We start from the raw sequence: 16,024 nt of genomic DNA, 5'->3' as shown, positions 1-16,024 counted from the left end.
CTCCGTGTTCCTCAATGTCTTTTCTTGTTTTCCCAACTCTTTTTTTATTGTCTCTGTCTTTTTGTAACGTGTCTATATGTGTGCCTCTCAGTGGACTGTGGTTGGAGCAGCTGGACCCAATGGAGCACCTGTAGTCGAACATGTGATGTTGGTGTGAGAAGGAGGTATCGATCAGGAACTAATCCTCCTCCGGCGTTCGGGGGTCGTCCCTGCAAAGGAGACAGAATCGGGATCGATACCTGCAGCATTGAACCCTGCTTTGGTTAGAAAAAATTCCTTTGTTGGTAATGTTTTCTTCACATGATCGTAACTATAAAATATCAAAACTAAAAGCTGGATTTTTGGAAGTTTGCTGTTTTCACTTTATTATTCACTAAAAACAAACCACAGATTAAAAAATAAGAAACGTTTATCCAGTTATGTTGTGTCCCAGGTGTGAAGGAGCCGTGGAGTACATGGTCAAAGTGCTCAGTGACATGTGGAGGAGGTTACAGGACCAGAACCCGTGGGCCGATTAGAATCCATGGCACCGCTCAGCAGTTCAGCGCCTGTAATCTGCAGCCCTGTGGTACAGCAAGAACTTCACACTCATAGAACAAATACTATTTGGTTGTATTTTACTTGTCATATCTCAAATTTATTATTTTTGAAATAATATGGTGTTTTTCATACCAGAAAACAACAATAAGAAGCTAGTAAGGTAAAAACTTTATATGCTCAAACTGGGTCACAGAAAGTCATAACTGATTGTAGTAGCAACAACAACAAAAACAAAAAATGGCAATGTTTCTTTTAATCAAATGATGCATTTGAAGAATGCTGAAAAAAAAAATCATAGTGGTAGACTAGTAGAAGTAGATGTTTATGCAAACCTTGGCATTTAAAAGGTGTATTTCCTTGACAGATAATGGATCATACTGCATTGTTTTGAAATGAAAGATTTAGTTGCCATAATATGTCACATTGGTGAAGTAAAGGTCTTGGACATCAGCATGTCCTTGTTGATCTGACACGTTTTTAATACATTCATGTTTTTGATTAAAATACCGTGCGGTTTTCTTCTTGCACACCTTTGCTGTGTCAGGTGGTGGCCGACTGTGTCCTCCAGGCCAGGAGTGGAAGCAGTGTGTGAAGGGAGCAGTGTCCTGCACAGACCTCACAATGGATCTCCGCAGGAACTGCACACCTGGCTGCCAGTGTCCACAAGGGACTGTCCAACAGGTGGGTGGGCTGGCTGTGCACAAACGTAAGTAGACAGACATGTACAAGAAATAAGGCTCTTATTGTTCATGATCCTCTCTATTCCCAGGATGGTGTATGTGTGCAGGAGTCTGACTGTCGCTGTGATGTGAATGGGGAGCAGTACAAACCAGGAGACATTGTCCCCACAGACTGCAACAACTGGTAAGTGGAACTGAATAATGAATTTAACTCCACCAGCATGTGTTTTTGTTTGTCAGTATAAGAGATGAAATGATGATTTCATTTGTTTGTGTTTTTATATTTCAGTACATGTGAAGCAGGGAGGCTGGTAAACTGCTCTCAAGGCAGCTGCAATGGTAAGAACTCCTCTTTGATATAGCCACTGTGATTTTTTCTTTGCTTTGTCTTTTTCTTTTGTTTTCATGTCAGTTTGCGTAACAGTAATTGGCATGTCAGTAATCTCTGATCCAAATCCTGTATACAGTAATATACAGTATCTCTAAGATTGAATTTTTAAAGTGTAAGGAATTGTCTGTCGTCACAGTCAATGTAAACAGCCCCAGAATTACCTTATTGTACTTCATTTTATCTCTTCATTTCCTGCTCATACACACACAATCTTTGCAGTTGATGGCCAGTGGTCTCAGTGGACTCCTTGGGGTCAGTGCTCAGTTTCGTGTGGAGCGGGTCTCCAGTCTCGGTACCGGTTCTGTTCTAGTCCCCATCGTTCTGGAAGTGGCCTGCCGTGTCTGGGACCTCACAGAGAGGACCAGGTCTGCATCAGCACCCCATGTGATCGTGAGTTTATTTGGTGTTAAGTTGTACTGACACTCTATTGATATTTAAATATTCTATCTTGGCATTACATTTTCACACACACTCATCTTTTTACATTGGTTGTATGTCCATTTTGAGTCAGACCACATCCATATAGACTGTTGAAGATCTGTCAGCAAAGTTTCTTTTTTTTCCTCGTACATAATTTGTTCTGGCAGGAGTCAAAATGACGTGAACGTCCTGTGAGCCACAAAATGTGTCAATAAAAGTAAACAACCTAATCACAGTAACACACAATATAGGTCACATCATTTTTAGGGTTTATCCTGAGAAATGAAAGCTCATGTGATCTGCACAATGTGACATTTCAGACTCGGTCTACGTTTAAGTTCTGGAATTTTGTTTAAAATTCTTTTATGAAAACGGTGACGTAATACAAAAAAAATGCAAAAAAGTTATAAAGTTAAACTTTTTGCTTCATTTCAGTAGCCAGATTAATACTTAACAGCCAGTATATAATTGATGTAACCAGATTTTTATAAATGACTGTCCCTTCCTGGTTGATTGATGTATTTACCAGCTAACGCTGAACTGATATTTTCAGTTGATTAATCTTCATTTGCCTTGGAGTTGTTTTGATTAGTTTTTTTTACACTACACCATGATGTGTTCCAGGTGACGGTGGGTGGGGTCAGTGGAGTAACTGGACGGAGTGTACCAAGTCATGTGGTGGGGGCATTCGGAGCCGGAGGAGAGAGTGTGACAGTCCCAGTCCAGTGGGGGAGGGAAATTACTGTGAGGGGCTGGGAACTGAGGTTATAGCCTGTAACACTGACCATTGTCCAGGTACGTGTGTAAACTGCAGAGGTATCTGTATGTGTTCTCTGTCCAACCACATTGTGTTTTCTCTTCACTACAGTACAGCTGGTTCTATGTCAGTGTAATGACAACATGTAACTGTGTGTTCTCAGTTGCGCCATGTTCTCAGGTTCCAGGCACAGCATTCAGCAGCTGTGGTCCCTCCTGCCCTCGCTCCTGTGATGACCTGGCAGTGAGTGTTACACCAAACACGACTCCTGTTTAAAATGAAGTCTTGATTTATGGATAAAAAATAATACAATTTGGTGATGTTAAGGTGATTTCCTTCCTGTCCCTCAGCACTGTGAGTGGCGATGTGAGCCAGGGTGTTACTGCACGGGGGGAAAGGTCCTGTCTGCTAATGGGACAGTCTGCATAGAGAGAGAAGACTGTCCCTGCCTGGACCTCAGCACTGGACTCTGGTTGGAACCAGGAGAAACAGCAAAAGCCAGTGACGGATGTAACAACTGGTCAGAATAATAAAGATACAAACATCACCCATAGCACATGCATGTACACTGCATTTACATATCACAAAGAAACACTGAGAAAAAACTGACAGGAAAGTTATTATGTTGTGTTTCCTGTTTCAGCACCTGTGAGGGAGGGAGGCTCAACTGCACTAGATACACCTGCCCAGGTGAGTAAGACCTGTAAGCCTCTGTATGTGATGAAAAGAAGTAGTTATGCATGATCAATGAACAACTTATAAAGCTAGACATTTTTAATTGGCTGGTGTACAGGTTTAAAAAATATGACCTGTCTTTAGTTTAATAGTAAATTGATGAGTAAGTCTATTGATAGTAAATGAATAATGATAAATTATATTTGAGAATGGCTGTAAATTCGATTTGTGTTTCCAGTGTCAGGTGACTGGTGTGAGTGGTCAGAGTGGACTCCTTGCTCCAGGACCTGTGGGGCAGAGTCGGTGTCCCGCTACAGGAGCTGTGGCTGTCCTGAGCCCAAGGCTGGAGGAGCAGCCTGCTCTGGAGAACAGGAAATACACAACGGGGTCGGAGTTCAAATCCAGAGACAGCCCTGCCCTGTTATCACCTTCTGTCCAGGTAAGACGCCGCCACTGAGCGGCAGGGACATTTATTTAGAACTTTTATAGGTTCATAAAGATGTTGGTAGAAACTGAGCTTACTGGTAAGATAATGCAGATAATTTAAGACTCTTTTGGCTGAAATTATTTACAGCCAGAGACCCTCAGATCACTCAGCCAAGTTTTTCCTCGTGTTTCATCCCTGTTTTTTTCATTTTGAATGTCCTCCATCTTTTTCTCTCCTGCTGCTATTCTTTGTCGCTTTTTATCTGTCTCTTACTCATCTTTCGGTGTAGACAGATGTATCAACTTCTCCCTGTTTTTCTTTTCAGTTCCCAGCTCTTATTTTCTGTCTTTGTTTCTTTTCCCCTCTCTCTCTTTCTAGTCCACGGTTCATGGAGTCTGTGGTCGGCATGGTCTGACTGTGATGGTTGCGCTGGATCATCCACTCGCACCAGGGAATGTAACAGCCCTCCTGCCAGGTTTGGTGGCCTGCCCTGTCTTGGAGAGAGCAGGCAGAGCCGCGGTTGCCATGACAACAACACCATCTGCTCAGGTCAGTGTAATAAAGGATTGTATATTAATTGTGGATATATGTAGAAAAGCACTCATGTCCCACTTAGTAAGAGTGGTTACTGGATTAAAATGAGGATAGCTTGAGGAGATGTGTCGCTGCTGGTGAAGCCTGGGAGAGAGAAAGAGACGGCTTGAAGACAAAAGGCCTGTTGAAATGAAATGGCTTTCTGAAGGGGAAGATCAATGAACTCTGCTTCAGTTGAACTCTTTCTGCCCTCCCTTGTCTCTGCATATGTCCAACCCCTGCAGAATGATAACAGGGTTTACTGATTAACACCAAGGTGACAGGCCTCTGCACTGCTGCGATAAAGCAAAAGGTCTGCACACAGAAACACAAATGTCAGGGAGAGTCCATCCAAACACTGTTCATCAGTCACTTAACTTCAATAATGCATTTAATTTATTAACACACACCAACAGCCTTATTGGTTTTTCATCACATCTTTGAAAGCTTCTATTTTCCAGCAGCCACTCATTTCATTAACCTGACCCACACCTCTGTCCATCTGGGGATCAGAACTTGACCTCAGCCCTTGGTGGATTGCATTTCTTTCCAGTCCAGCTCGTTTCGAGTTTGCTTTTATATTACATTAAACTCTAAAGGCGTAGTAGACCTTACAACCCTTTAGTTCCCTCCCTGTATTAATTGTCTTCAAACTGTGTTCCCTCTTGTCTTCTGAAGAATGCGGTGGAGGCCAGGAAGAATGGCCCTGTGGGAAGCCCTGTCCTCGCTCCTGTTCGGATCTCCATGGTGACACAGTGTGCTTGGACTCCCCCGGGTGCAGCCGCACTTGTGGTTGTCCAGGTGACATGGTTCTGCAGGATGGAGTGTGTGTGGCCAGGGATGAGTGTCGCTGCAAATACCACAACAGCTCTGATACTGGTTAGATCCACAGTCTGTTTATTTGTACATACATTGTATGAGTAAAGTGTGTTGGACTAAACACAGATTAGTCTGATCAATAGATGTTTGTCTCTGGTTATTGATTTGTTATATCTCTTTGATTTGCTCACTGGGCAGGTGGTCTAGATTCCAGTAATGGATCATGGGTATGGCCTGGTGGATCTGATTGGCAGTTTGCAAATCCAGGAGAGAGCATCATCAGCGACTGCAAAAACTGGTACAATAGCATTTTGATTCTTGTAATAATATCAGTTTATATGATATATAATTTAATTCAATTTAATATATGAAAAACTAAAATTTCAATATCTTTATTTTCATTTCTTTTTGTGTTGTCTTCCTCACTTTATCTCAGTTCATGCGAGGCTGGGGTTCTGCACTGTCAATCAGTCCCTGGTTGCAATGTCGACGGTGGCTGGAGCCAGTGGGGAGCCTGGACCGAGTGCTCGCTTCCTTGTGGAGGAGGAGTCAAGTTCAGGAGACGCCAGTGTGATAATCCATCTCCTCAGAGTGGTGGAAGAGGCTGTCTGGGAGTCTCTGAGCAGCAGAAAGACTGTAACATACACCCCTGTACAGGTAGTCCTGTCGGACCAATCCAACTTAAAACTTGATGACTTGATAAAAACAAAAAAGGCTTTAATCCCTCGTGGTAATTTAAGGAACAAAGTCCTGACCCACTGTACATTCATTAGGTTAAATGTACTCCTTTGCAAAGTGAGATATTCAACAATACATGATGAAAGGTTTTCCTTAAAGTTATGGAGAAGAAGTTTGTTCCTTGAATTTGTAGAGAATCTTGTTATTTCTTTATTGGAACTTCAGGTAAAATTATGGGAATTACGATACAGATTAAAATTAATTAGATATACAGTCTTTGCTATTAAATCAAAGCATGTCACTGTCTCCCTGTATCTATTCTTGTCTTCACATCTCTGTGTTTTGTCCTCCAGACTCAGGGGGCCCATGGCTGCCCTGGTCTCAGTGGTCTGCGTGTTCGGTCACCTGTGGTGGAGGGCAGCAGTCCCGCTCTCGTCTCTGCAGCTCTCTACCCTGCAGCGGCCTCAGTCGCCAGAGCAAGATGTGCAACACCCAGGTCTGCCTCGGTGAGTACCTGTCTACTGTAGAATACCTGTAGCTGTATTATCAAACTTATTTTAACTGTAATATCCAGGCTAACCTTCTAGAAAAGCTCTTGCAGACTCTTTTTGGAAGTCTTTACTCAATGTCACTGTGCAGAGGTGGGCTGCCCTCCGGGCAGGCTGTACAGGGAGTGTGAACGAGGTGAAGGTTGTCCGTTCAGCTGTTCTCAGGTCAGCGGCAGAGAGGCCTGCTACTCAGATGGTTGCGAAGAAGGCTGCCACTGCCCTCCGCACACCTACCAACACCATGGAGTCTGCCTGCAGGTGGGTTCCCTGTCACAATAGAGTCATGGTAGCTAAATCTGAATAAAGCTTTTAAAATTTAAAACACAAAGGACAAATAGTAGTATTCAATACATTTCTGTAACTGTAATTCAAGATTGAAAACAATAGTTTTGCATTTAAGGTGATTCTGTAATGTGTGTGTTTCAGGAGTGTCCGTGTCTGGCCGATAGAGCATTTCTGGCATCCTTGCAGAGTGTCTCTGTCATACCGGTCTCATCTCTGCTCCTTAACAATATCTCTGAGGGAATGGAGCTTCAGTCTGGAGACACCCTGGTTCATGACTGCAGCACATGGTGAGCAGAGAATCTTGGGAATATTTGCAGCTATATCGCATTTCATACAGTTCTTTATTGCCTACTGCACCCACTTTCTTCTACTGCTCGACCATTAGAAGGTGTCCATAATTCCTGAAAACATCTTAAAGCTTTTAAAAATTACGTATTTCAATTTAAATGCTAAACAGTTATACTGTTCATATACAGTACACCTAGCTGTAAAATTATTGCCTGTATTTTTGGGCAGTCAACTTCCTGTCCCTTCAAACCATATCACAACTGAGCCCTTCCTCCCTCCTGCTCCCCACAGTGGCTGCGAACACGGCAGGTGGAATTGTTCCTTGGAGCATTGCCCAGTCGATGGAGGCCTGTCACCCTGGGGCCCTTGGAACCCATGTTCACTGTCATGTGGAGGTCTGGGTCTGAAAACTCGCTCCAGGGGCTGCACTCAGCCTGCCCCGGCCCATGGAGGGAGAGATTGCCAGGGGCCACGCCAAGAAACCACCTACTGCCAGGCCCCTGACTGCCCAGGTACAGGGGGGTGTCTGCTTACTGTATGTAATGGGTGCAATACATTAAATTTAATCATAAAGGCTTTTCTTTGTCTTTTAGTTTCCACCCAGTCTGAAAAGAAAGTACATACAGCCAATGCTTGTTTGTGCACAATTCTAAATAATGGAGTTTGTACTAATAATCAGTTTTTACGTGTTTCTGACAGTGATTGTTGGTCCTACAGAGGAACCAGCTTTACCAGGTAAATGATCCTTTGAAGTTTAATACCAGACGGTGTTTATCTCCTTCTCTGGCATTTTTCTTACTTTCTTTTTTCACCTCTTTCTTGCTTCCTTCTCCCCTACTAGTCTGTATGGTGATTGTCGTTGTGATGTGCAGTGTTAATTTAAAACTCTGTCTGCTAAAACATTTTCTCTCATAAGACAGTAAAGATTTTGTTTGAATATCTTCTCGTCTTTTGATCCTCTTTCCTCATCCGTCTTCTTTAGATGAGGATGCTGGCTTCTCTCCCTGGTCTTTGTGGAGTCCCTGCACTAAGACCTGCACTGATGCTCTGAAGCCGGCCATGAAGTCCCGTCATCGACGGTGTGTCAAACCTCCTTGCTCCGGAAGCTCTCATCAAGAGAAGGCCTGTAACCTGCCCCAGTGTCCAGGTGCGACCAGCACTTACATCTCTTACCTCTGTCGGACTGTATGATTGATACCAAATCTTACCTGTATATTCCTGTCAATATACAGTAAAAGTGAATCTCACAAACCATCTGCTTGCTCATGCTGTAAACTAAGCCTTCTAGATTTTTCTCTTGTCAACGCTTTAACAGAACATCTCCTGCAAATCCAGCAGGCTTGATGTCTTCTATTTCCAATAGCAATATAGTAAATAGTGAGATTACAAGAGTAAGTGGCACTTACAGGAATCAGGACACAGTTTCAAATGTAGTACTGTGTGTATGAAAGAACTGAAGCGAAGGGACTGTTATCAGTCTGTTAAATACCCCAGTAGTTAATAATAGAGCACTGTACTTTTATCAGGCATCTTCAATGAAAGTGACTGTGGGCACATTAATGACAGTTGCCATTCAACTGATTATTTCATACAACCGAGGATTCATTTTTCATATTTTTAGAGCCTGTGTTTGACAGAGAGAGCACATGTTGTAAGTAATGATCTGCATTCCCCCAGTTAAACATTTCTTCAAACTGAATTTTATTACATTTGCTGGTTTGCTATTTGAGATTGCAAAAAAAAAACCCCAAAAACATGCTTATCTCATTGACGGCAGAACAGATTTTGTAGCGGACTTGTTGTTTTATTTACTGATCAGTGCAGACATCATAAGAGATTAGTGTGGGCTAGCTGTATTTTTTAGCAACTTTGTTTGAGACTACAGTGAATTTTATGTGAACATAAGAGCTAATTTATGCAAATCTAACCAGAAGCCAGGCAGCTGAATTGTTGACTCTCAGATTTTTATCTAAAATTTATGTTCCAACGAGAGGGATGAATGGAAACAAAGAATAATACCATCCGGAAAGAAATAATAATACCATGTTTGTGTGTGTGTGTGTGAATGTGTGAAGTGTGTTTTTTGTGTGTGTACAACTGAGTAGTGAGGCAAGATAATAAAAAGAGTCAGCACTGAAAGCAAGAGACGGTGTAGGTTATGAATGAAATTCTCCTTCTGATTATTCATTCATGACTTTTGCATTTGTTCTGTGTACAATTTTCACCTTAATAAATCAATATTTAGATATTTCTCTAATGATGCAAACAAATGGTTTGAGGTACCAGCAATTATACCAAAGCATCATAGTTATTCTGATAAAGCTATGTTGATACTCAGCTACTACATGTAGTGTACTGTATATCAAACCCCTTCTGTCTTTCCTGATGTATCCCAGATGGAGGTGATGGTTGTAAGGGAGCCGACTGTTTGAGGAGGAACTGTTCGTGGACAGAGTGGGGGGAGTGGGGCTTCTGTTCGCGGTCTTGCGGAGTGGGTCAGCAGCAGAGGATCCGAACCTTTATCAGCCCCGGGACCAATGGGTCTTGGTGTGAAGATATCCTCAGAGGGAACCAGGAGCAGCGCTTCTGTAACATCAGGCCCTGCAGAGGTCAGCCAACCAGAGCAGCATGCTGAGTCAAGTTGTGATTTTCATTTCAAACTGTAGACTTAAAAACTGCTTGATAGGAAGTCCTTTACAGTCAGCATCATCTTGAAGTTGCAGCTGTTTAGCTGTCTAGTAATGCAGTACATACACTAACTGCATTACCATGAAACAAACTTTGACAACAATGAAAGCAGAAATTAAGCTCATATAGTGAAATGATGGGAACTAATGACTGCCTGGAAAATTGGAGAAACACAACTCAGAACTATGAAATTTTACACCATGCTTTGAAAATCCATTAAAGTACAGTATATGTGATTTTTGGTATATGGTATAAAACATACAAAAGCACTAGCATGGTGTTTTGTCTGTCAATGTCAGTAGTTCCCAACCTGGGGATTATAAATAAATCTTAGGGGAGAACAGAGAAAATATTTCATTCTTTTTCTCTGACTTCTCAAAAAAAAAGTCTTTGCAGACTGGATACTTTTACCTCTTCAAAAATGAATCCTTCAAATGAAACAATCAAGAAATCGGAATGCTCTCATCGTATGTCCAAACTAAGGTTATAACCTGTGATGAGCGGTCACGAGTTGCTTTGTTTCAAGGGGTCAGAGTGCAAAAGCTTCACTGCTACACCAGGATTCACTGGTCTGTGTTTGTACTCATGTTTGTCTGGACGATGTAGTGGATGGAGGCTGGTCCCGGTGGAGTCCCTGGTCCCGCTGTGATAAGCGATGTGGTGGCGGACGCTCCATACGCACTCGCTCCTGCTCCAGCCCTCCGCCCAAAAACGGTGGGAAAAAGTGCGAAGGAGAGAAGAACCAAGTCAAACCCTGCAACACCAAACCTTGTGGTGAGACAGACCCAACATGTTCACACACACTTGTTGAGTTTATATTACTGTGACCTTAGGGTTAGTTCATCCTATGCATGCACAAATGTTCATTGATTCAGCATGTGGCCATTTTATCAGGTACATCTTTGTTGTTCAAAAAGTCAATCACAACCTGTGATCAGCATTCTTGGTGAGGCATGTTATGCAGAGAAAATGTCTGTAGCATCATGGGAAAATGGTGACCTTCTGTTTGTGTATTTGTGTGTAGATGAGAAAGGTTGCCCACCGGGCCAGGAGTTCGTGTTGTGTGCCGACCAATGTCCACAGCGGTGCTCAGACCTCCAGCAGGGCATCGAGTGCCAGGGCAACACAGAATGTCAGCCGGGCTGTCGCTGCCCTAAAGGTGCCGAGGCTGCTATCATTTTATGAACAGATAAGCCGCTGTGTGTGTTTGTGTGTGTGTTTACTGCATATCTGAGAGACCTTATAGGTCCTGGACCTGCTGGTATTGAACAGATAAGCGGGACTGTGTATGTGTATCTGTATGTCCATATGTGTTCATGACTATACAGGTGGGTTACTGAAATAGTCTCGGTGCTGTTAATCCAAAACTAGTTATGAGCTGCTTTGAATACACTTTAGTGTGGTGTGTACTCAATATATAATATTGACATATTAAGATATCACTACAGGATAGATATTTAGGTCAGATAGGTCAGATATTTTTCTTAGGAGGTGGAAGAGACTAAAACCAGAGCTAAAAAGATCTCCAGGTGGCAGGAAACAAGTCCAAATAAATTATACTGTTGCTCTGTGTCTGCTGGAGGCTAAGGCAAACGTGCATGTGCCCATCTGCAAACTTCCACATGTAATTGTGTCAGGCATGCAGACCCTTGAGTGTGCCTCTGAAAAACAGAAACATCAGGGACTGCCAGGGTCCCCACACAGCATGTTAGAGACTTAAAGGGATAGTTGGGGTTATTTGACGGGGGGTTATATGCAGAAGTCATGCATAGTCAGTGTGTTACCTGCAGTAGACTGGGATCAGCACGCTGTCAGTTATAAGGGGTGGCTGGGATCACGAGCACAGAGGCAGAGCTATATGCTGCTGAAAAAACCTGTTTCAGACCCTTTTAAAAGCTGCCCACGAAAGGTGTAATAGGTGTAATTTGTTATGATGGCTGCAAAAAAATCAACAGCAATATATTTTCCAGCAATAATGTCTGACTAATGCATGTGTGCATCCAGGCCAGTTGCAGCAGGACGGGATGTGTGTGCAGCTTTGGCAGTGTGACTGTGTGGACTCACTGGGTCAGATTTGGGCGGCCGGCAGCTGGCATCAGGTGGACTGTAACAACTGCAGCTGCACTGACGGACAGCTCCTCTGCACCAACCACAGCTGCCAGGCTGCGTGCGTTTGGAGCTCATGGTCCAGTTGGGCGTCATGCAGTGTTTCCTGCGGGCAGGGCCAGAGAACCAGATACAGGTGAGAAAAGAAATTCACAAATCCACGGTTCTACTTTAGCCTATATTAATACACTGTTCATTATTAATTATTATTAAATATATATTAAAAATAAATATATTAAATATTATAATTTTAAAATTATTATTAAAAAGGTTGTAAATTGAAATATAGAGTAAAGTAGCAATACATTTGTACTTTTTGTGTCACTGTTGTGTGTCAGGTCTCTGATCCCAGAGACTGAAGGAGCAGATTGCCACTTTGAGGAAGTCCAGCATAAATCCTGCGACCCAGGATCCTGCCCGCCCCTCTGTCTCCATCACAACCAGGAACTCACTGTGGGGGACACCTGGCTACAGGGAGAGTGTAAACAATGGTGAGATGGATTAAAACAAACAAAGATGAAAATAATGTTTGCCTGATAAAGGGTTTGCACTCGAAGTACTTTCTCATTTATTTTGTCTCCTAGCACATGTACCCCAGAGGGAGATTACTGCCAAGACATTGACTGCAGAGGTGGGTCACTCCATTTATTTTAAAAGACGGAGGAAATGAAGCGAGCCTAAATGTGTTAAACTGCAGTATGTACTCATTTAGTTAAAAAAGAAAGAAAAAAGAAAAAAAGGAATATAGAGAATAAACACATTTTTTCTGGGCAGATTTTGACTGGCATGCAGCCAGATTGTTTGGCAAAAATACATTTCATATGACCAAGTTTTGTGTGTTGTTGTCAGTGGATGGTGGTTGGACCCCCTGGTCAGTTTGGTCCGACTGCTCAGTGACCTGTGGAAAGGGGACACAGGTTCGAACCCGTGCCTGCATCAACCCCCCACCACGAAACAATGGGTCTCACTGCAGTGGGCCAGAGAGAGAAATCCAGGAGTGTCGTACCCCGCCCTGTCTGGGTTTGTATGCACTCAGAAATGCCACAATTTCACAGTATTCATTGGTATATTACCAAAAAACAGACACATGATTTCTAGTGATAATATTTCTATATTGTATGTACTCTATGTGCAATCCTGGAAAAGAAGAACGTCAGTAAAACATGACGGAAAACACAGATCATATTTGCTCTGATTGTATTAACTCCTTGACTCCAGATGACCTTTGCCCCTGGTCACCATGGTCACCATGTTCCCGGACCTGTGGTGCGGGGTCTGTCACACGGCGCAGGGTGTGTGTGTGTGAGGAAGGGGGTGATGCAGCATGTCCCACTGAGATCGAGGCTGAGAGGAACACAGAGGAGACCCAGCTTTGTTACAAACAGCCCTGTCCAGGTACAAACAGACACAACTCTCAGTGGTCAGCTTGGTAAACTGAAACCTGACAGTCAAATAGCAGAAATCAGTGTGTGCGCTGCACTGTTAATGTTTTTCTGTGTGATCCTATTTGTAAAACGCTCTTTCTGACAGTGCCTGATGAAGTTCTCTGTTAGATGATGCTCTGTTAAATTAAATTTGCTGGGAGCTGTCAGTGCAGTGTGTGGATGTTTTGTCTCATGATATGAAATATTTATGTGTGTGAGAAATCACAACAACGGGAGGGGGGGTATTAACTGGTGCCTGACTCTTACATTTATTATTGCTGCAGTAAACAATTGAATATAGTGTGTTAGCTATTAGTGAATACAATACAATGAGTGCTTGAGGTATACACATCCCAACATGATATCAGGTGCACAGGCATGCACAAAGTAGAAGCTCCTAAATAGACAATTTAGGAAGTACGATTACAATGATCTGACATTTCATCTGTATCAGATAATATTAAACATGTAACCAAGAAGGTCCATATATAGAATAAACCTAACTCAATTTAGGTTTTAATCCCAATATTTACAACAGGAAGTCTACAAATTGACTGTCTTGATAATGCAATGATTGATTTGATACTAGTGGTCTATTTATAGTTGTTAGTGTCAGATCATTATGGTTACTAACTGAATTTGTGTCTCTGCTTTAACTGTAGTTTAGTTGTTAATGCCAATCTTACATTAATTGTAAAGGAGGATAACCTAATATTTGGTGTGTGAATAGATCAATTACATTACATATATACATTGATTCACATGAGTACACGTTCAAGTGGTGCTTCACAAATACCATGAAGTGTTTGTTTAAACCTGTGTGCTGCACCAGACTTGTTGATTTGTTTTTTTTCTCCAGGCTGTCCCATGTCGCAGTGGAGTGTTTGGTCTCAGTGCTCCTGTGTGTCTCAGAGGCAGCAGCGCTACCGTGTAGCTCTCTCCCCAGCCACCAGGGGGCAACAGTGCACTCCTGTTGAAACACAGAGCAGGGCATGCAGCCAAAGTCAATGTGATGGTGAGTGTGTGTGTCTGTGCGTGGGACTTTGTACATGTTGATAATGTGCAGGAACTACAGTCATTTCTTGTGTTGTGTTCCTGTTTGTAGACTGTGAAGCCCCCTTCGTGTACTCAGACTGTGGTGCGCCCTGCGAGAAGCAGTGTGCACTGCAGGCCCAGGGAGATCTGTGTTTAGGGGTCAGGGAATGTATACCAGGCTGCTACTGCCCACAGGTAAATTTTTCATTAGTCCTAGTTTACTTTATCATATATACAGGAAGAAGAAGTAACTAATTTTTTACTCTCAATAAAGTGAACTGGGTCATTCTAACAATGTCAAAACTAACCCTAACCCTAAAACTATGATGGCAGTTGTGCCTAATCTTGATACTGTAAACCTAAAGGCACATTCTTGATTGCTGGTCATTTGGACGCCCAATTTAATCAAATTTGTCACATAATGTGATATTTCTTTTTTGGATATGTTCCACACACACATTGCAGTGCACACTCTATATTTAGATATTATTCTAACAGTCTTTCTGGCACTAAAAGTCCCTTGTCCTAACAGTTATTACAAACTTTATATTTGTGATGTAGAGCTTTTAAATATATTTGTAATTAGGAAGTGACAAACATTTTGGAAACATGATTCTGAAAGCATTGCAATCTGTATGTGGAAATAGCTGAAATAGCTGAAATACCAGTTTAACTTTAATCAATGTAAAACTGGGCCTTGGCTGGACAAGTAGACAGCAACAGCTCTAATGTCACATCAAAGGTATTTATCCAGCTGTACGAGACCAGGGCAAAGATGTACTGCTATGACTTCAGAAAGTGTAATATTCTGTGCTACATATTGTTGTTAATACATCACTTTGATATGAGCTGTGATGACAATTTTATAATGTTGTTTGGCCCAGTTTCTGAGCTTCCAGCTATGATTTATTACAAAAACCTGAAGACCCCTCTGATAGACTGATGATACGCCCATACAGCAGAGGGGAGGGGAGATAATGAAATATGGAATAGAAGGCAGATTACTGGAGGTGTAAAACACAAGTAACCATAATTCATTTAACAGCAATGGATTACTTTTAAATTATGTTTAATAATTGGGTTTTTTTCCTTGTATATACAGTTATTCAAATACATTTATCAACAGATTCATATACTGTATATTCATAAAGCATTATACTTTTCAGCTAACACTGAGCCATTTTCTTCCTTTCCCCTCCAGGGCCTGCTGCAGCAGAACGGGAGCTGTGTTCCTCCAGAGGAATGTGGCTGCGTCCACCTGCAGCACCAAGCTCCAGGACAACCACCTACACCTGTTACTGTCCCTCAGGGGGCCACGGTCACCATAGGCTGCAGTACCTGGTTAGAGCCGTGCTATAAAAAATAATGGTGTCTGTAACAGCACTCTTGCATCATTTCAGGCAGCTGTGCCAAACACTGCATGAATATAGGATAAATACATAATAAGGGACTTTTGCCATCGCTACACTTATGTCTGTGCTGCATCTTCATTGTTCATGCTGGTCTTGGTTTTAATCACTATTTACTCATTCACAACTTATCCGTTTATCTATTTTACGTCATCTGGGATCTTTGACTCATTCTGGCATATTGCTAATCTGTTTCTTGGCTATTCTGTCCTCTAGCCTTTGCCATGATGGGACTTTGCAGTGTGACATGAGAGAGTGTGAAGGTAAGAAAGCAGAGTAAT

At 42.3% G+C, this 16,024-nt stretch overlaps 1 protein-coding gene across 1 annotated transcript in view; it reads left to right on the top strand.

The window, feature by feature from the left end:
- Positions 1-16,024, top strand: part of sspo (SCO-spondin) — a 71,358-nt gene that overhangs the window by 32,376 nt on the left and 22,958 nt on the right. Inside the window, 31 exon segments of the mRNA XM_056363746.1 lie at positions 92-262; positions 434-568; positions 1,085-1,221; positions 1,310-1,404; positions 1,748-2,001; positions 2,656-2,826; positions 2,952-3,031; positions 3,139-3,308; positions 3,432-3,478; positions 3,702-3,902; positions 4,269-4,439; positions 5,142-5,354; positions 5,481-5,580; positions 5,719-5,777; positions 6,314-6,466; positions 6,600-6,766; positions 6,935-7,080; positions 7,373-7,593; positions 8,064-8,228; positions 9,478-9,690; positions 10,376-10,543; positions 10,794-10,928; positions 11,774-12,011; positions 12,214-12,366; positions 12,460-12,506; positions 12,725-12,895; positions 13,094-13,270; positions 14,159-14,314; positions 14,405-14,458; positions 15,486-15,675; positions 15,960-16,006. Coding sequence (XP_056219721.1) covers positions 92-262; positions 434-568; positions 1,085-1,221; positions 1,310-1,404; positions 1,748-2,001; positions 2,656-2,826; positions 2,952-3,031; positions 3,139-3,308; positions 3,432-3,478; positions 3,702-3,902; positions 4,269-4,439; positions 5,142-5,354; positions 5,481-5,580; positions 5,719-5,777; positions 6,314-6,466; positions 6,600-6,766; positions 6,935-7,080; positions 7,373-7,593; positions 8,064-8,228; positions 9,478-9,690; positions 10,376-10,543; positions 10,794-10,928; positions 11,774-12,011; positions 12,214-12,366; positions 12,460-12,506; positions 12,725-12,895; positions 13,094-13,270; positions 14,159-14,314; positions 14,405-14,458; positions 15,486-15,675; positions 15,960-16,006 — 4,605 coding nt within the window.

This window comes from Seriola aureovittata, chromosome 20 (genome assembly GCF_021018895.1).
Source record: "Seriola aureovittata isolate HTS-2021-v1 ecotype China chromosome 20, ASM2101889v1, whole genome shotgun sequence".
Classification (NCBI taxonomy): Eukaryota; Metazoa; Chordata; class Actinopteri; order Carangiformes; family Carangidae; genus Seriola; species Seriola aureovittata.
Note: the sequence above shows the minus strand (reverse complement) of the source record. Positions and strands in the feature narration are given on the sequence as shown.